General features: G+C 46.7%; 1 protein-coding gene across 1 annotated transcript in view; it reads left to right on the plus strand.

Annotated features, from left to right (window-relative positions):
• SCAF4 (SR-related CTD associated factor 4) overlaps nt 1-21465 on the plus strand; it is a 915362-nt gene that overhangs the window by 244571 nt on the left and 649326 nt on the right. The window contains exon 10 of the mRNA XM_086934003.1: nt 3355-3507. Coding sequence (XP_086790129.1) covers nt 3355-3507 — 153 coding nt within the window. The remainder of the gene's footprint in view (nt 1-3354; nt 3508-21465) is intronic.

Genomic DNA, 21465 nt, shown 5'->3' on the forward strand with positions numbered 1-21465 from the left:
AGCTTGCACAAAACATTTGGAGATGGGCCATTCCACAAAAGATATATCTGCTTGCAGAACACCTTCCAGGGGCTCACAATCAGATTGCTGATCTGTTAAGGTGACAGACACAACAGATTCACGAATGGGAACTACATCTGCAACCATTCTTTCACAAGTGGGGTCATCCAGACATAGACCTGTTTGCCACACACGAAAAGGCAAAATGCCCAACCTTCGCCGCCAGGTTTCCACACCCGTTGTCCAAGGGCAGCGCGATATGGATGAACTTGTCAGGCAGATTTGCGTACGCTTTTCCGCCAATCCCACTAATACCACTAGTGGTACGCAAGCACAGACAACAGTCTCTCAAACTGATCCTGGTAGCTCCCACATGGGCATGCCAACCGTGGTTCACCACACTGCTAGAACTTTCTCTAGTTCCTCACCAAAAACTGTCTCTGACACCATCCATGCTAACGCAGAACCATGGAGACATCAGGCATCCAGATCCAAGTCAACTGAATCTGGCGTTCTGACTCCTGAAGTCTTAGTTTGGTTATCTTAACCTGCCACCAGACTGTATGAATATCATAAAAGAAGCCAGAAGACCTACTACTAGAGCTTGCTATGCTGCTAAATGTTAAAGATTTGCCATTTACTGCATTAATAATCAAATTGATCCTTTAGATGTTTCCATCCAAAGTATTCTGTTACCTTCTCCATTTACAGAGATGCAATCTGGCATATTCATCTATACGATTACATCTTGCAGCCATTGCGGCATACCTACTAAACAGACAACCTATGATGTTGTTTAGAGTACCAGCAATAAAAGCTTTTATGGAAGGATTAAAAATAATTTTTCCTTCTAGGAACCACCCTCTCCAGTGTGGAACCTAAACATTGTTCTTACCAGGCTCATGGGACCCCCTTTTGAACCTTTGCACAAATGTGAACTGCAATTTCTCACATGGAAAACCAGTTTCCTCATTGCTATTACCTCTCTTAAGAGTTGGTGAGATTCAAGCTTTCACTATACAAGAACCATTCTTACAATTACACCGTAACAAAGTGGTTCTAAGGGCTAATCTTAAATTCCTTCCTAAAGTAATTACTCTTTTTCATCTAAACCAATCTGTAGAGTTACCAGTGTTTTTTCAAAACCCAGACTCTGTAGCAGAGAGAGCTTTACACACACTAGATGTCAAACGAGCTGTTTTTCTTTTACATCATAGGACCAAATCCTTTCTCAAAACAAAGCAACTATTTGTAGCTTTCTCTCCACCACATAACGGCAACCCCATTTCTAAATCGGGAATTGCAAGGTGGATTGTTAAATCTATACAAATATGCTATCACAAGGCAAAACGCACATTAACAGTTCCTCCTAGAGTGCCCTCCACACGCAAACTAGAAGCCTCCAAGGCTTCCTTGGGGAACATTTCCCTAGGAGACATCTGCAAGTCAGCAACATGGTCTACAACACACACCTTCACTAAACACTATTGTGTTGATGTGCAAGCCAAGCAGCAAGCTGCAGTAGGCCAAGCTGTTAAAACTCTTTCAAACGATTGCAACAGATACAGGTGACCACCGTTAGGTGAGACACTGCTGCACAATCGATCCAAAGTGTAGAATCTGCAGCTCATATGCCTTGAACGGGAAATGCTACTTACCAGTACGCATCTGTACTTGGCATGTAGAGCTGCAGATTTCTACACGCCCTCCCGCCTCCCCGGGACTTGTATCTGTTCCAGTTTTATCTTAATTAGATATACACGCATGGAGATCCCTTCTTTCTCTCTACTAACTCCATTTCCCATCATGGCGAAAAACAATCTAAGGATGGAGCCGATGCCCATGCGCACTATCGTCTAAGGGAGGAGTCACCTATCTCGCGACTACAAAGACTTCTTCCAAGACGACAACAACATACAATCATCCGAGCCCAACACCAGGTGGCAATCTAATGCAAAGTGTAGAAATCTGCAGCTCTACATGCCAAGAACAGATGCATACTGGTAAGTAGCATTTTCCTTCTGTGGACGAGAGAGCTCTAGTAGGCAGCTCTTCCCATTCACAGCGTAAAAAGTGAAGAAACAAAAATGCATTTGTCCTTGGACTAGAATTGCACTTCGAAGATCGGCAGTCACCTTATAGCCTGGGTTTCTCACACAACACTTCTGGCTAACTCTTGATATGAGACAAACAGAACCAAAACTCCACAAATCCAGTACAGTGTACTTGCATTATTTTAGAGCTCAATGATCGGAAATACTGGACTGTTCAAACAAACAAAAGTTTGAGCAGCACAGCTTTTCAAAGCCATGCAGAGGACTTCACTTTAGCAGAAATGCAGTCCGTGTGTGATAGCTTTGTATATTATACAAGATCTGGATTACAACTTATCTTGTCTACAAATGCGTTTATCTGAAACATTTACATTAGCAACATACGAATCATAAGTCCAGTAACTCCGATCTTTTACACCTCAATGTTAACGTAACACAGGTTACATTCATGTCAGCATTATATCCTTTCAGATCCTTCTGTATTCTATTCATTTATTCCAAATTGTGTCCCACTTCCCTGGGCATCCTCTGCTTTGGTATATTGTTTTTTCAGCTGCACAGTACCAGTCTAATTCTGCTTCCTAATCTTTTACTCTGGGGGGTTCCTTTGCACTCCAGCTCCTAGCTATATTCCTTTTGGCTAATATGTCTGCTATTGTGAGCCATAGTGTGGTATACTTTGGCCAGTTGGTGTCCCCTGCAATGCATATTATATACATGGTGCATCTGGTGGGACACACTGCTCTGTAACCATAGCAATCACCTGTGTGATTTTATTCCAGTAACTCTGTATTAAGGGGAAGTCCCACAATGTATGTAAGAAAGTGCATATTCCGTCACATCCCCTCAAGCATTTATGTGTATCACTCCTATCCATACGGTAGAGTCTAGTCCTGGTTGTATAGGGCACATGTTTTGAATGGTCCAGTATTTGCATGAAATACATATTGCTTTCTTAATATAACCATAATGAACATTGATTGATTTTGGTCTCAATCAGGGGTTTAGTGCTGTTGGCTTTAAGTAGTACTTTCTTTTCTTGTTCACTGTCTAGAAAGTATCTTAAAATTCGTAAGCAATATTTTCCCATCTAACCAACCTGTCCTGGAACAAATTTGTTAATATCCAACCAAAATAGTGTTCTACCTCCTGGGGGATGAAATGTATTTCTTCTCGCTTTTTTGCTGTAGATTAATATGGAATGCCAACCCTTTAATCGCCTTTAAAAAACAGTAAATATACATGGAAATAGTACATTTGTACTTTATAGAAATAACTTGTTTTTTCCCTCTTCCATAAGCTCCAGCAGTTTCTCCAGACTTTCCAACAGCCATCAAAACCACAGTCTCCGCCAGTCCTTGACAATAATGTAATGACTCAGGTGCAGTCCATTACTGCTCCGTTGCAAGGCACAACCACCCAGCAACCAGAGCAGAACACTGCCTTCAAAAAGGTAATTTGGTTCTGCAAAAGATAATTTACGAATAACTATGCAGACAAGTTTTTCTCTTTCTACCGCACTTTCTGCTTGTAGGGTTGCTCTTGAGCATCCCATTTTTTTCAAACCGTTTTGAAACTTTTAAGGTGACATTTAAACTGCATAGTACATTATTCAAGAACCTGAGTGTAGGAAATTCTTTACAACGTCTTAGAGCGAATCCTCAGGACTTAAGATGAGAACAGGGTAAGGTCCAAGGCAGCACCAAAAGTTCACCTCCAGCCGCACTAGGGCAGCTGGGTAAAGTGGTGCAATACAGTGTCAGATACCCAGTGTTAGTCTATGGGATGTAGGAAGCTGGCTCTTTATATGGTATGCCACTAGGTAGTTATACCATGAGCAGAGTCAAGGGCTTTCCTTAAACAGTGCAGGGCTCAATGTAAAAATCAAAGAGCTCTATTAGTCGTAGTGTGAAGGAACAACCTTAGGCTTAACACAGGGTAGTGTAAGGCATTTATTGAACAACATTGACCAATAATGGACACACAACTGAAAAAAGAGAGCCACACAAATTTTAGGAAAATAATCTTAGTTTGTGCTTTATTTTAAGACCAAGATCGTCACAATAAGGTAAGTACGTTTATAAATACTTTTCACTTTCAAAAGTCGACACTTTGAACAATTTCTGAGCATTTTAATGTTATGCTGAGGAGAAATGCGGTTATACGGGTAAGTATCACACTTACAGTTCTAGTCTTCGGGGGCAAGGATCAGTTGAGTACCAAAACTGTGGCACAGGGGCAGCTGCGTGCAGAGGTGAAAATCTGAGTTGGCACAATGTGTTTCAGTGGAGACTGGGGCGCTCAAAGCCACACTGTTCATGGGTGAGAAAATCTGTTGCTGGGGCAAAGCTTTGCGGGGGTAAGGTCATGCACGGGGGCACAAATCAGCACCCTAGTACTAGTTGGCATGGCACACAGGCAGTGTGCCATGTCTAAGTTGTTTTGGTTTTCGCCAGGCATGCTGCAGTGGCAATCTGCTTTCCCTATGTGAGGGGTACGTGGGAGGCCCTCTTCAGTCCGAATGCCCTAGGTACCATTTAGGCATTACCAGACTTACTGGTGTTCTGAAGGACCAATTATGGAATAGTTTTAAGGAAGAAGCACTGGCACAAGGAACCCTGTTGGCAGGGATCATGTCCACTACAATTGAAACCACATCAATTTCCAGGCAGAAGGGGGGTGGGGGAGGACCATGTCAAAAGAAGCACTTACTCACATTCTTGCCCTAAGCACTAGAGGTAAAGGCCCAAATAAAGTAATGTTTCAGATTGAGATTGCTCAGAAAAACAATTTGAAAAGTAAGATACTCCATGTAGGTGTAGGAAAGTCTCTTTTGACATGGTTACCCCCCACATTTTTGTTTGGACATTACTGTGAGTTTGATTGTAGTGCACAGAGTGCCTGCCAATCAGGTCCTTTGTGTCAGTTCTCAGTCAAAACACTAGGTGGCTTGTTAAAAGGTGACAAGGTGCAAAACCAAGATGGGCTCTATAATCTTATTATGAAACAGCATCTGTTAGGTAACTGTGTTCTTGAGAAATTGCAGTAGTACCTGGTAGACCTAGGTCCACTTTCTCCAAAAGAATTGGGAAAGAACGCAGACCTATGAGTCAAGACAAGGTGTGAGAATGTGCCTCTTTTGACATGGTTAGCCCCCACCTTCTGCCTGGACATTTCTGTTTTGATTGTAATGCACAGGGTCCCTGCTAATCAGGTCCCCTGTGTTAGTGCTTCTTCCCTAAAAACTATTCCCCAATTGGCCCTTCATGGCCCCTGTAAGACCCTAGTACAAGGTACCTGGGTACCAAGGGCATTGGGCCTGAAGTGACCCCACACCTAGGCCATGCAGACTGTCTGCAACAGGACATTTATGCTGCAGTGGCAAAGTGATAAAGTAGACAAGGCACACTACATGTGTGCCATGTCAGCTAGCACTGCCAGAGATACAAGTAAGTTGTAAGAAAATGCCCTCTTTTTGTTATGTTATGTTATACTTTTATTTGTATAGCGCACGGCTACTCAGAAAGAGTGTCCCGGCGCTTTATGTAGGCAGCTCAGCGATTAAACACCATAACAGCATAAGACCGAGACAAAAGAAAAAAAGAACACCCTAGAGGTTACAAAGCCAGGTCTTAAGGCTCTTCCTAAACAGGAACAGATTGGGAGTACTACGTAGAGCCAGAGGTAAGGAATTCCACAGCTGGGGGGCCCTGAGACTGAAGGAACGACCCCCAGTGCGAGCCTTCCTCACTCGAGGGACCACGGCCGTGAACAAAGATTCCCACCGAAGTGAACGGACCGGGCGATAAAAGGCAAGCCTTCGCTGCAGGTACCTTGCTCCCGAGCCAAAAAGTGCTTTATGCACCAGAGTCAGAGTTTTAAACATAATCCGCTTTCGGATGGGCAGCCTGTGAAGCGACTGCACCAACCCGGATGCTCTCGCTCGCCTATGAAGGCCAAAAATGGCGCGAGCCGCGGAGTTCTGCACCACTTGCAGCCGCTGAACAAGATAGTCCGGGAGCCCTAAATATAGGGCATTGGCATAGTCCAATCTAGAGCCTATTAAGGCTTGAACAGTGATCTTTCTATGCTCTTCTGTAAGCAGAGGTAAGAACTTCCGGAGCATCTTCAAAATGCCAAAACAAGTGCCCGTCAGACCAAGAATGTGTGATCTTAGCGTGAGTTTGTTATCAAACTTGACTCCCAAGTTTTTGGCCACCAGAGATGACTGAGCAGGGGGACAAATGTCCGTTGGCCACCACTCCCGCCATTCAGGGTCCGAGGCGCAGCCAAAAAGCAGAAACTCCGATTTGTTGGAGTTGGCCTTGAGGCTGTTCCGCTGGAACCAGTCAAAAACCATCCCTAGGCACCCCCGGATGCTCTCTCCATCAAATGCCTGATCTTTCCTGCACGTGAAGAGCAGTTGAGTGTCATCCGCGTTTGACACGATCTGGGCCCCAAAAGACTCCACCAGTGCCGCCAGTGGGGTCATAAAGATGTTATAAATATTCGGGCTCAACACAGAGCCCTGTGGAACTCCGACTCCCAAAGGCGGCATCTCAGCGGAGCTCGGGGAGGCCCAGACCGTTTGTCGGCGGCCCTCAAGAAAAGATGTAAGCCATTTGACCACCGTCCCCCTTAGACCGATGTCATAAAGTCTGGCGAGAAGCGCCTCATGGGGGACGGTGTCAAAGGCCACCGACAGATCTAGCATGACAAGCATGGCCTTGCCTCCTGCGTCCAGTGTCTCCCGAATAACCTCTGACACCTCGAGGAGTGCAGTCTCCGTACTTAAATTAGGCCGGAATCCGGATTGCGAGGGGTGCAGTAGGTCATTTGATTCTAGAAAGCTAGAAAGAACGCCATGCACATGCTTCTCCGTGATCTTGGCCAGAGCCGGGAGGAGGGAGATTGGCCTGTAGTTGGCCAGAACCTCAGCATCCAATCCAGGCTTCTTGAGGAGAGGGATCACCATAGCCCTTTTTCAGGACCGCGGGACCCTCCCCTCCCTCAAAGACGAGTTCAAGAGAGGATTGACCAATAGGTTCACCACCGACGCCATCCTGGCCAGATATTTGGCCGGACAGGGGTCTAGTGGCGAACCGGATTTAAGACTGGCCAGAAGCGTAAGGGAAGCATCGGGGGAAACAGAGGGGAACTCCGCCAAAACAACATCTGGCGTGGACGATGGAACAAATCCCGCCCCAATGCTGAGAAACCCTTCATTGGACCTCTCTGAAAAGGAGGCCTGGATCGATTTGATCTTATCCGTAAAAAAACCTGGCAAGATCACAGACCCATGACTCAGATGACACTATTTGAGGCAAGTTGGATCTAGGGGCCGTAAACTCCCTCACGACAGTGAAAATCTCCTTGCATGAGTTGGAGGCAGCCTCTATCCTTCTGGCAAGATATTCTTTTTTTGCACAGAGAATATTGCGATGGTAGGCTTTAACCGCCATCCTATAGGCAAGTCTGGCCTCCCCATCATACTGAAAGCGCCACGCCCTCTCGGCCACCTTACACTGGCTTCGATCGATACGCAGCGCCTCCGTAAACCACGGCGCAGACAGCCGCTTGGCCATGGGCCGAGGGGCCATTACAGGGGCTAAATCATTCAGACTCTCTGCCAGCCACACCTGCATGGCCTCTGTCCAACTCCAGGTTACCCGAGAGGGGGCACGGATGGTCAACAAACGCCTGAGCTAACAATTCTGGAGTCACTCTGTGTAATGCCCTCGAGGCTGATCCAAGCTGGGTGGGGGCGCCGCTGGGTAGATGCTCACTCCCCAATATGGAGAACCTGACCAACCTATGATCGGAGCAGAGCACCGGGAGAAGTTCAATATCAACTAAAGGGATCGACGAAAACACTTGATCCAGGGTGTGTCCCTTATCATGTGTGGGGCCCGTCAGAGAAGGAGCAAGGCCCAGAGGGGCAGTGATGTCAAGCAATTTATTTGAGTTCGAATCCTCAACCACATCCAAATGAAAATTAAAATCACCCGCCAGCAGACAATGCTGCGCAGCCAAAGCCAATCCGGAGATGGCCACCTGGAGGTCCTCTAAAAAAGAGCCCACAGGTCCTGGAGGTCTGTATACCAGCACCCCTTTCAAGGCTTGATGCGAGGTCAGCCTAATAGTGAAGGCGAGGGACTCTGAGTCTGCGATAGTGTCCAAGGGGAGAATAGAGCATGAAACACTCTTCTTAACAACCACCGCCACCCCACCACCCCTTCCCTTGGCTCTGTCCTGACGAAATATGTTGTAGTCCGGTGGAATAGCCGCTAAGATGTCCGGATTGGACATTTCCCCCAGCCAGGTTTCGGTCAGCAGAAGGCATAAAGGTTTTTCCCTGACAAGAAGATCAAAAATGTCGAGGGCATGCCTGCCTACTGATCTCGTGTTAAGCAGTAAGCATAGATGTTTCACATGGTCCTCGCCTAGCCGAAGATCGGCGGTGGGGTCATAAACAGGTGACCAACCACACCCAGGGCAGAGCAGTTTTCCCCTAAAACGACCCGGAAAGACAGATCGACACGCGCAGGAAGAAATTTGCAAAGCCCGGAGAGTCGTCGAAGAATAGCAGATCATCCTCCCAACGAAAAAGAGCCTTGTCAAGCCAGAATCTTATGCCGCTCCGCCGCCTCCGGGACGCTGACGGGCGCGACTCTGGCAGGACTCTGGCAGGACTCTGGCAGGACTCTGGCAGGACTCTGGCAGGACTCTGGCAGGACTCTGGCAGGACTCTGGCAGGACTCTGGCAGGACTCTGGCAGGACTCTGGCAGGACTCTGGCAGGACTCTGGCAGGACTCTGGCAGGACTCTGGCAGGACTCTGGCAGGACTCTGGCAGGACTCTGGCAGGACTCTGGCAGGACTCTGGCAGGACTCTGGCAGGACTCTGGCAGGACTCTGGCAGGACTCTGGCAGGACTCTGGCAAGACTCTGGCAAGACTCTGGCAAGACTCTGGCAAGACTCTGGCAAGACTCTGGCAAGACTCTGGCAAGACTCTGGCAAGACTCTGGCAAGACTCTGGCAAGACTCTGGCAAGACTCTGGCAAGACTCTGGCAAGACTCTGGCAAGACTCTGGCAAAGAGAAGGCAAACCCGCTGCGCGATCCCGCTGCGCTAGGGGGACTGGTTTAAATAGGGCCTCCAGGTGAGGTGCAAACCGCCCCACCAGGACGCTCAAGATGGCGCTCAAAAAGCGTCAAAGCCCTTCCCAAGATGGCGCCCAAGTTACAAAGGACAGGCGAGGCAAAACACCACCAACCCCAGAACCGGACCCGCTAAAACAGCGGTGTATAACCTATTATAGTGCAAGTATAGGGCCATCTCCCAGGTAAGATCAGGGGAAAATGAAACAAAACTAACAGAAATAGAAAAACAGGCAGTTTTAAAAATGCGACGCGCTAGTCACGCAGCGCTAGAGACAATGCAGAGCTGCCATGGTTGCCCCCACGTTTTGCTGAACTGCTGATGTGCTTTGACTGTGTGCGCGCCCTGGGCTCCTGCTAATCAGGTACACAGGGCCTATGTTCTTTCCCTAAAACTGCATTGAAGCCTAAACCCAATTGGCATCTCTAGCCACAGTTCAGCCCCTGATAAATGGTACTACAGTTACCCAGGGCACTGTGACCAGAGAAGGCCTCTAAGGGCTGCAGCACTTATTTTGCAAACCTTGGAGGTCCTGTATCATTACACTCACACACTGCCTACCTTTGCAGGCTGCGTGTTTTGGTGCAGAACAAAGTGAAGAGTCGACATGGCACACGACCTGGTGTGCCATGCCCACAAACCCACTGCACTGGCTTTCGTTCAGAAAGGCTGTAAAAACCTGGTTATTTAAATCTTGGTAACTCTTCCGGCAGTCTTGATTACATTCGCAGCTGAAATAAACATCGCTTAGACTCCTCGGGGCATTCATGCACTATATAAATAAAATTAACATAACCTAGATCACCCCTCTAGCCGGGTGCACTATACCGGTGGTGAGGTTACAGGTGCATGAGCCCTGTACCCCTACAGTGTCTAAATCCATTCTTAGACATAAGTGCAGTGCTGCCATTACGAGTATATGGTGCTGGGAGTTTGTCATTATGAACTCCACAGCACCGTAATGGCTACACTTTCAGCACATTAAACCCATACTGATGCCAGTGTGGGATTTAATGAAAAATGCACACACAGGGCATCTTAGAGATGCCCCCTGAAAACTAACCTACCACTAGTATCCAGGCTGAGTGGCTGCTTTCAGCTGCCACCACCAGACATGTTTCAGAACCCCTGGGTCGAGAGCCTGCTGCTCTCTGTGGCCTGAAATAATGTACATCTTGGGACGAGGTGCCAAGTCACCTCCCCCAGGATGGGCAGGGTTCATGAAGGGGAAGCTTCAAAGAGCTGCAGCCTTTGGGAGCTTCTCCAGGCCACTTGCTGCTTTCAGCAACTGGTCCCCACTGGTTCTGTCCCCCACTTTGGGCGGGAGAACCGGCGGGAAAAGCAAGTGAGGAAGAGAGGTGTGTCCACCTCTGCCAACTCCACGCCTGAGGTGGAGGAGGCGAGGTAAAGCACAACTCCCAAGTCCCCGCCATCTTGCAGATGGGGGGACTTAGCCAACCAGGGACAGGCTCATGCCCCCCCCTCCCACTGGAGGGTGGCATAATAGGGGGTGTACCCACCCCAGGGAAGGTACCGTTAGTCCCTACCTTTTAACTACCTGTAACACCCTTAAATCTAGTATTTAGGGGCACCCCTGAACCTTGCTTCCTCAAACAAGAACCTGCAACAAGAAGGACCGAACATCCGTGCCAAAGCTAACAAGAGGAAGACGCCCACTGACTTGGCCCCAGCCCTACCGACCTGTCTCCACTTCGAACCTACTCCTGCGAAGTCCCGGTGTGTCCTGCAGCCAGCAACCTGGAAAACCTGCTTGCCTTCCATCCCAAAGACTGTGTCTCCTATGAACACCGGATTTGTTCAACCACAGACTCCAGCTCCGCAAGGATCTGCATGTTTGCACCACTCTGCACTCGACACCCATGGCCGGAGTGGCTCAACACCAAGAGGAGGTCTCCCCGGTGATCCTGAATCGAGATCTGGTGACCCCTGACCTGCCGCAAGCCTCCAGCTAACTCCTGCAACCTCAAACCGGAAGCAACCCCACGCCCCCCACCCAACCGCGACCAGGAGCTGGTAAGAAGGTCCAACCCTAAAAGGCACCCCTGAACCCGATGTCCCAAGGCCTTGGGTGGCCCAACAGACAGTTGCCTAACCAACCCCCAAGATCTCAACTTACCTCTCCAAGTGGTGGTCGCACCCAGAAGACCTTCATCCCCGAGCCTGCTGTGCTTTTTCAAACCGGAGACTTCCCATTGAAAGCTACAGGCCACCCGATGCCAAAACGGCACTCTGCACCCGGCCGCCCTAGTGCCGCTGAGGGTGCATCTTTTGTGCTGGTCTAAACCCCCAATTGCCTTGAGCTTAAGTCCAAGAGTTTTTCTTCCACAACCCAGTTGCCTGCTTGTCAGCAGCCACCAATAGGAGGCCTCCTATCCCCCATTGGATAACATTGGGCCTCAGCACCCGGCCGCTCAAGTGCCGCTGAGGGTGTAACGAGTGCATCCTTGGCCCTGGGGGACCCCTGAATCTAACCCCAGAATACCAACTCCCAGAACAGAGTACTTACCTGCTGACAGATAACACTATGTTCGAGGCATATGGGCTGCAGATTACACACTGTTGCATTAGATCACCATCTGGTGGTGGGCCCGGATGATTACACTTTGCTGTTGTCTTGGAAGAGTCTTTGTCTGCTAGATGACTCCTCCCTTAGACTGTAGTGCGCATGGGCATCGACTCCATCTTCAGATTGTTTTTTCCCGCCATCGGGCTTGGATGTGTTTATCGTTCGGTCCCGTTACCGATCTCTTTTTGAATCCATAAATCAATCTACAACATCAACATTGTCTTCGGCACTGATTCTGGTCGCCCTCTTCGAAGAAAGGCTCCATTTCTTGATTCCAGCGCTTGTCGGGGCAGTTAGGCCCAACTGCGCCATTGGCTCATGGAAAGAACACCGTTCAAGAAGTGCCCTCCAGTGTGGACACAAGTTTCCCCACGCTGACCTTCATGAGGTTTGCAACCTGTGCTTGTCTCCCCAGCACGAGAGTCGAGACTGTGAGGCCTGCGCTTCGTTCTGGTCCAAGAAAACAATCGGGGACCGTCTAGCTCGAAGAGCTATGGAACAGTCATCGACACCAGACCTCATCATAGACGAAGCGCCTATCGAGGTAGACATCGAAGAACAGCAAGAAGACGTCGCATCCGAAGCAGAGGAGTCTGATTCCGGAGACGAAGATCAATCCGAAGATGACTATCTTTTTCCAGCTGAACAGGTTGTGAGTAAGAGTGTCAACCCTGTTCACCCCCCCCCCCACCCCACCCCCCACACCAGGACAGGCTTCGGTTCCACATCCACCTCCAGGTCCGGGTGCACACCGATCAAAACCATCTGACGTCCCGCCTTCAGGCTCTGCAGCGAAGGGGTCTAAAAAGCCTCCAATCGACTTGGGCTCGAGTCAGTCTGTCGGACTTGAAAAGCAGAAAGTGCTTAAGCCGAAGTCAATGCCGGCACCAAAACATCCATTGGTACCGAAGTTAACCGAACTGAAACCAAGTTCGGCACCGAAAGACACTCCCAAAGTTACCGAACCAAAAACGACCCTGGTAACGAATAAAGCGAACCCGAAAGCAGTTACGATACCGAAACATACTTCGGCTCCGAAGGCAGATGAATCTAAACACCAGGGAACAAAAGCTTCGGATCCAAAAAGCACATATACAAAGATAAAACAAGAAAAGTCTTCGGAACCGAAACAGAGACCCGTTCCAAAGACAATAGACACTGCAAAGTCTAAACCGGTCGGCCCCAAACAAGATAAATCGGCGCTGAAAAAGGTTTTCCAATAGAACAGCTTTTCCAACCTGATGTAAGGCAAAAAAACTCTCAAAATTCATCCAAAGACTGGACATGCATACACAGTGCCTGAAAAGAGGAAAATGGACTATCCCAAACCATCGCCAGTTCCTCTAATAAAGCATTTTCAAACTTACCCTATAAGAATTCCTTCATTAGAAGCACAAATGCCAGCAGATATCTCTCCCCTGCATTCACCAGCTAGTACACATAGCCTTATACCACAAGATAAGGATTATGGGGATACCTACTCACAAGAGGTAGAGAGTGAACATCAAATGGATGATATTAATGACCCAGATGATATAGCTGGGCCATCAGGTAACCCATGGAACGATTATAATGCACCAGATCTACCATAAGACGATGTATACCTGTCTAAGCCATCTACACCATTGGGTTCACACAGCTCATACATAGAGCAGCTGCATTCCATAGAGTGGACTTACATATGTATCCAATAGAAGAAGACTTTCTAATGGACACACTGTTAACATCACATAAGACCACAACCACACTTCCAATACTTAGTGGAATGGTAAGACACGTACCAGAAATATTTAAAGACCCAGTCAGGGCCAGAGTAATTAACCCCAGACTGGAAAAGAAACACAAAGCGGCTCCATCTGATCCTGCATATATTAAAAGACAGTTGCCACTAGACTCACTTGTAGTGTCAAATGCGAGAAAGAGAGCCAACTCGCAGACAACAGGGGATGCTCCACCCTCTGACAAAGGGTCTAAGCTTTTGGATGCTTCAGTAAAACGCACCCTCTCACAAGCAGCCAACATATGGAGGATTGCTAACACTCAAGCTCTGTTAGCAAGATATGACAGAGCTCATTATGATGAGTTAGTCACTCATGCAACACTTGCCAGAACAATATAAGGCTAGGGCTTCTGATTTATTACAAGAAGACAAAGTTGTAACAAATACCTCCATAAGATGTGCACTAGACACTGCAGACACAGCATCTAGAGCAGTGAATACAGGGGTACTGTTGCGTAGCCATGCATGTCTGCGCATCTCTGGGTTCAAACCAGAAGTACAAGCCCGTATATTAAACCAACCATTCGACCAACAACATCTTTTCGGTCCAAATGTAGACAGTGCACTGGAAAAAAGATACTGATACGGCAAAATCAATGGGAGCTTTACAAACTCAAGCCCATAGCCCTTCCTTTCGTTGCTCCTCATATAGGGGCGCATCTAAGAGTTTCCAGACTGACCACACATCCTCTACTTACAAAGCGCCCAACCAAACCTTGCCCAGTAAGGGATATTATAGAGGAGGGTATAGAGGAAACAATAATAAGGGTAGAGGAAGAGGCAACAAGAATCGCAATTCCTCTACTCACAAACAGTGACTTCCCTTCCATCCCCCCAGACCATTCCACTCCAGTCGGGGAGAGGTTACAACAGTTCCTACCTGTCTGGAACTCCATCACCACAGACAGGTGGGTGAGAGAAATTTTAGTCAGGTTATTGCCTGGAGCTCACTTCTACTCCTCCAAAAATACCACCCAGACCGCGTCCCATGTCACAAGAACACCTCATACTACTAAGACAAGAGATAGAATCTCTTCTGCAAAAGAATGCAATAGAACCAGTGCCAAAAGAACATCAGAACACAGGGGTATACTCTCTTTATTTTCTCATACCCAAAAAGGATGGATCTCTCAGACCTATTCTAGATCTAAAACCCCTAAACCTGTACATACATTCAGACCATTTTCATATGGTCACACTACAACAGGTTCTACCGTTACTAGAGAAAGGCGACTTCCTTGCCACATTAGACCTCAAGGACGCATACTTCCACATTCCCATTCATCAATCTCACAGAAAGTACCTACGGTTCGTACTAGAAGGTCAGCCCTACCAATTTAAGGTACTCCCCTTCGGAGTAACAACAGCACCTCGAGTGTTCACAAAGTGTCTAGCAGTAGTAGCTGCACACTTAAGAAGGCACAACATTCATGTCTTCCCATATCTCGACGACTGGTTAATAAAATCCAAGTCATACAACCAATGTGCACAGCACACGCATCAGACAATCTGCCTGCTACACAAGTTGGGGTTTACAGTAAATCAAAAGTCACATCTACAACCGTCCCTGTCTCAGCAGTATCTAGGTACCACAATAGATACCTCCAAGGCAATAGCGTACCCCAACCTAACAAGAATACAAACTATGCAAAATCTTATCAAAAGATTCCAGCCACAACACTCACTACAAGTTCGAGTGTTCATGCAACTAATAGGAATGATGGCATCTTAAATTTTCATAGTACCATACGCAAGACTACAAATGTGTTCCATACAAGAATGCTTAGCAGGTCAGTGGAATCAGGATCAACAAGAAATAACCGATCTGGTGGTGGTAGACGACCGGACATATCGCTCTCTGCAATGGTGGAAACCTTTCCAGGGGCCAGCCGTTTATAGAACCTGTTCCACAAATCATACTAACTACAGACTCATCTCTTACGGGATGAGGAGCGCCATTACAAAGACACACAGTACAAAGTACATGGACACTGCAACAAAAAGTACTCCACATAAATCATCTGGAGTTACTAGCGATTTTTCAAGCTCTGAAATAGTTTCCACACTACCTGTCAAACAAGGCTGTACTAGTCCGGACGGACAATATGACAGCAATGTACTACATTTAAAAGCAAGGAGGGACACACTCGCTACAGCTCTCCCGGCTGGCGCAGAGCATTTGGAGGTGGGCCATTCCTCGAAATATTTTTCTGTTAGAACATCTACCTGGAGTTCACAATCAATTGGCAGATCTGTTAAATCGTCGGAGACAACAGATACACAAATGTGAGCTTCATCCTCAAGTTCTTCAGCCATTTTTTTTAAAGGTGGGGCCAACCAGAGATAGATCTGTTTGCTACACACCGCAACTCCAAATGCTCAAGCTTCGCCGCCAGATACCCACACCCATTATCCAAAGGAAATGCGGTATGGATGAACTGGTCAAACAAATTTGCTTACGCTTTTCCTCCTCTCCACTAATTCCATTAGTGGTACGCAAGCTACGGCAACATTCTCTCACATTTTATTTTATATTATTTATTTTGAAAGTTTTATATAGCGCGAACAAGATCTTTGCAAATATCAGAGCGCTTTACAAAAAACAGGGGGTAAGAAAACAAGAGTGATTAACAGTGATTAACTTTTGAGCAAAGAATAGTTGTAGGTAATAGGTGGGTAGCAAAATAGGGTAGGTACATGGGGGAGCATAGTCAATCGGCTAAAACCAATGATACAAATCGACAATCTGAAAAACGAATAGTACAAATAGGTGCAGAGCCTCAAATAGTTCCAAAGTTAAAGTTCAGGTGAATTTAGTCATGAGGATAGCTTTTACTTCTTTCTTAAAAAATGTAGTGGAGGAGATCAGCCTGGTTTCTGGAGGGAGTGAATCCTGGGTTCCATTCCTGAAAAGGAGCGTTTGTTTTTTCCTTCCGGAATCTACGAGGTTTCAGAAGAAGATTCTTTGTACTTCTAGTGGTTCCTGAGCCACCAGATATTGTCAGCTTCTGAGTGAGGTAGCCGGGTGAGTTTTGGTGTACAGCTCTGTGTGTCATGCAGGCAATTTTCAGATGTATTCTGGCTTCATAAGGTAGCCAGTTCAAGGATTTTAGGTCAGGGGACATATAAGAGTGTTTTTTTGATCCAGTGATGAGTCTCGCTGCAGCGTTCAAAGAGGCTCTCAGGGGTGCAGTTGTAGATAGGGGGAGTCCGCAGAGCGCAACGCTACCGTAGTCTAAGCGAGGAATGACTAGGGCTTGTACTGCAGTTTGGAAGTCCTTGGCTGGGAGGAAGGGTTTAAGTTTCCTCAGGGTATTGATTTGGAAATTAGCTCCCTTAGTTGCCTTGCTGATATGCTGTTGCATGTTGAGATTGGCATCAAGTGTTATGCCTAAAGATTTCGCTGAGTCCACGATGGTAGGTTGGACATTGAGTGCAGTTAGGTGCTGAAGCCAAGTTTGAGTGGTGGAGATTTTTGCGGGAGGTGAGATCAGAAGGAACTTCGTTTTCAGAGCATTGAGTTTTAGGTAATTATCGGCCAGCCATGATTGGGTGTTTCTGAGCGTTGAGTTGAGAAGTTTGATGTCTTTGGGGGAATTTAATTTGAGATATAGTTGGGTGTCATCGGCGTACATGTGAAAGTGTACATTAGATGCTTGTAACAAGGTGGTGAGAGGTTCCATGACCAGGTTGAACAATGTAGGGGATAGGGAAGATCCTTGAGGGACGCCTAATGTTACAGGCACTGGTGGGGACATCAAGTTGTTGCTCTTGAATTTCTGAGACCGGTTATGCAGAAAGGAGGTGAACCACTTGAGAACAGTCCCAGATAGACCCATTCTGGTGTTTAACAGCTCGAGTAAGTTCTTGTGTTTGACTGTGTCAAATGCTGAGGAGAGATCAAGAAGGATGAGGAGGCAGGTATCGTTTTGATCTAGGATTTGGAGTGCGTCATCAATTATGTGTGTCATAGCAGTTTCAGTAATGTGCCCTTCTCGGAAGCCTGATTGATGAGGGTTGAGGAGGTCAAACTGTTCAATGTGTTTTGTCAATTGGAGTTGTACGCATTTTTCCTACAATTTGGCAAGGGTGGGAATATTGGTAATGGGACGGTAATTGTTTAGGTCAGTATTTATTATTATCATTAAAGGGGTTTGTAAAGCGCCTGGTGACGCCTCCCGGCGTGTCCCCGCGCTGTGGAGAGAGAGTATTAGGAGGAGAGACCGAGATACCACTACGGAGTAAATAAATGGGTTTTCAGCAACTTTCTGAAAGATGCCTCGTTCGTTTCTTGTCTGATGTTCGTGGGGAGGATATTCCACTTCTTGGCTGCCAGAGTGCGCTGTTGGTTTCTTGAGTATAGGTGTGACTTGTCCAACTTTGAGGGAGTCGGAGATGAGTCCTTGTTGAAGTGAACTGTTAATAATTTTGGTCCAGAGTGGGAGGAGTAATGGGATGAAGTCCTTTACAGCGTTGGCAGGAAGGGGGTCTGTGAGGTGATTAGAAGGTTTAAATGTGCTGAGCAGTTTGACAATTGTTTCTTCTGAGTAGATGTCAAAGGATGACCATGCAGCATTGTTTTTTTTGTTTCAGTGGGTGTTATGCTGTGGGGGTTGGAGTAAAGGCTTACGTCATTGCGGAGATCGCTCCTTATGTTATCGGTCTTTAGATTAAAGAAAGCAGAGAAGTCTTCACAGGATGGTATATCGCCTATTGTGCTATGCGATTGTTGGGGTTGTTCCTTGGATTGTGTTTTGATTAGTTCAAACAGTTTTCTTGGCCGTTTTTTTGCTTGGTCGAGCTGGAGGCTGAAGAAATCTGATTTTGTGCGCTTGATTTTCCTGAAGTAGGCGTTTCTCTTTTTCTTCAGAGTTTTAATGTGCATTGCCTAAGGGGCTGATCTCCAGGTGCGCTCTGCCATTCGCATGGCCCGTCTATCTTCGTTGAGTCTACCATCGTACCATGGGTTGGAGTTCTTAGTGGAGACTCTTTTCAATTGCAAGGGGGCGGCCTCATTGATTATTGAGGTCATAGAGTTGAGGTAGTGGTCGGTCAAAGATTGAACGTCAAGAGCGCCGGTAGGGGGAAGGAGGAGATTGCAGCTGTGGGAAGGTAAAGAGTTTGGGTTGAGTTTCTTCAGGTCCCTTTTCCAGACCTTGGATTTGGTGGCTTGAACCGGGTTAAGTTTAACTTTTTCATTGATGAAGAATGTGATAATGTGGTGGTCCGACCAGTCACAGGGTTGGATTGACCCAAGCTGGGTAGAGTTTTCTTTGGAGATGATAAGGTCGAGGATAGAGTCATTATCGTGGGTCGGGCTGTTGAAGATTTGGGTGAGGTCAAGAGAGTTGAGGTAGTTTTTGAGACTATTTACCACCGCGTCATTGTGATCGTTCCAATGGAGATTGAAGTCACCAAGGAAAATTTGAGTGTTTTGCCGTCCGGAATTGGTTGAGATTGTATCCATGAGTTGTTGGGTGAAGATGAAGTTGTCCCCAGGTGGGTGGTAGATAAGGTGTAGAGAGCATACAGGTTTGCTCTCGCTGATGACATCGAGGCAGATTTATTCACAGGAGGTAAGTGGGGGGATGTGACTCTAGTAACTGAGAGGTTGCTCCTATAAATACATGCGATTCCACCGCCTGTCTTGCTGGACCTGTCAAGTCTAATGATGCGGTAGTTGGGTGGAACTAGAATATCCATGATAGGTGTAGAAGATTCAGTTAACCATGTTTCAGTCAGAATGGTTAGATCAAGGTCCAGTGTTTGGATGAGATTAGCGATGTCGGAGGAGTGTCTAGGGGCCGACCTGCAGTTGAGAAGTATGCATTTGAGCGTGGGCGAGACAACCATGATACGCCATGCTACTACGGCTCTCAGTAGTACCACATCACAAACTAAAACTCTCCCCACATCTAACACAGAACCATGGAGAGATTATGCATCCAGGTCCAATGCAGCTCAATCTGGCGATCTGGCTCCTGAAGTCTTAGAGTATGGATATCTAAATGTACCTACTGATTGCGTGAATGTCATTAAAGAAGCAAGACGTCCTACCACTAGAGCATGTTATGCAGCAAAGTGGAAAAGGTTTGTTGTATATTGCACAAATAAAAATATCAACCCCTTAGATGTTTCCATACAAAACATCATATGTTGCCTGTTATATCTACAAAGATCTAACTTAGCGTACTCCTCAATCTGGTTACATCTTGCTGCTATAGCTGCATATCTCCAAAACAGACAACATTTTTCATTGTTTAGAGTACCTGCAATCAAAGCGTTTATGGAAGGACTTAAACGGATAATTCCTCTCAGAATACCACCCTCTCCAGTATGGAATTGAAATAATGTTCTCACAAGACTTATGGGTCCTCCTTTTGAACCATTGCATAAGTGTGAATTACAGTTTCTTACATGGAAAGTTGCTTTTCTAGTAGCAGTTACCTCAATAAGAAGAGTAAGTGAGATCCAGGCATTAACAATTCAAGAACCATTTATACAACTTCATCACAATAAAGTGGTTGTTAAAACAAATCCAAAGTTTCTGCCAAAGGTCATTTCACCGTTCCATCTCAACCAATCAATTGCCAGTAGTTTTTCCATAACCGCAGACGGTTGCAGAACAAGCGCTACACACACTAGATGTAAAACGAGCGCTTCTACAACATTGATAGGACAAAACCTTTTCGTAAAACTAAACAACTGTTTGTGTCCTTTTCACCTCCACATAAAGGCAATCCCATTTCTTAATCAGGCATTGCCAGATGGATTGTGAAGTGTATTCAAATTTGCTACCAAAAAGCAAAACGCACTTTATCCATTCCTCCTAGGGCTCATTCTACCCGTAAATTAGGAGCATCTATTGCATTCTTAGGAAACCTACCATTAGATGATATCTGTAAAGCAGCTACATTGTCTACTACGCACACATTTACAAAAGACTACTGTGTAGATGTGCAGACAAAACAAGCAAGTGTGGGCCAGGCTGTACTAAAAAAAATATTTCAAACTACTGCAACGGATGCGGGTGTCTGCCGCTAAGGAAGAAACTGCTGTGCAATCTATGCAACAGTGTGTGGTCTGCAGCCCATATGCCTCGAACGGAAAATTCTACTTACCAGTATGCATCTGTTCTTGGCATGTAGGTCTGCAGAACCACACACGCCCACCCTCCTCCCCGGCTACCTGTGTCTGTTCCAGGATTATCTTTTTTAGATACACAACACATGGTCATCTTTATCTGTACTCCTACAACTCCATCATTTGCCCAATGGCGAAAACAATCTGAAGATGGAGTCGATGCCCATGCGCACTACAGTCTAAGGGAGGAGTTATCCAGCAGACAAAGACTCTTCCAAGACAACAACAAAGTGTAATCATCCGGGCCCACCACCAGTTGGTGATCTAATGCAGCAGTGTGTGGTTCTGCAGCCCTACATGCCAAGAACAGATGCATACTGGTAAGTAGCATTTTTCTTTCCTCCATAAGATAACAATGCTTTTCTATGAAAAGTTTCGAATTGTGGAGTTGGAAAATCTAAGAAATCCTTTAAAACTGTAACTAAATAACCAAAACCTAACCTTTTTACAGGAGATGTCCCAGTGCAGCATCCAGTCATATGTACAGGCATTTATATAGCGCACTACTTACCCGTAGGGTCCCAAGGCGCTTCGACCGCTGCGAAACCCTTCCTGGCTTCCCTGAGAGATGGTCCCTTAATGGGTATCTCCAAGGTGAGACCAGGCATCCCCGGCGGTCTGGTGGGGCCGTTAGTGAAGATGAGGCAAGCTAATGCCCAGAGTTGCCGAGCGTGATCGCTGATCAGAGTGGGCACCGAGGCGAGAGAATTATCGAGTCCGCTGACCCTGGTCCAGAAACC

The sequence above is a fragment of the Lissotriton vulgaris genome, chromosome 8, assembly GCF_964263255.1.
Source record: "Lissotriton vulgaris chromosome 8, aLisVul1.2, whole genome shotgun sequence".
NCBI classification, from domain to species: Eukaryota; Metazoa; Chordata; class Amphibia; order Caudata; family Salamandridae; genus Lissotriton; species Lissotriton vulgaris.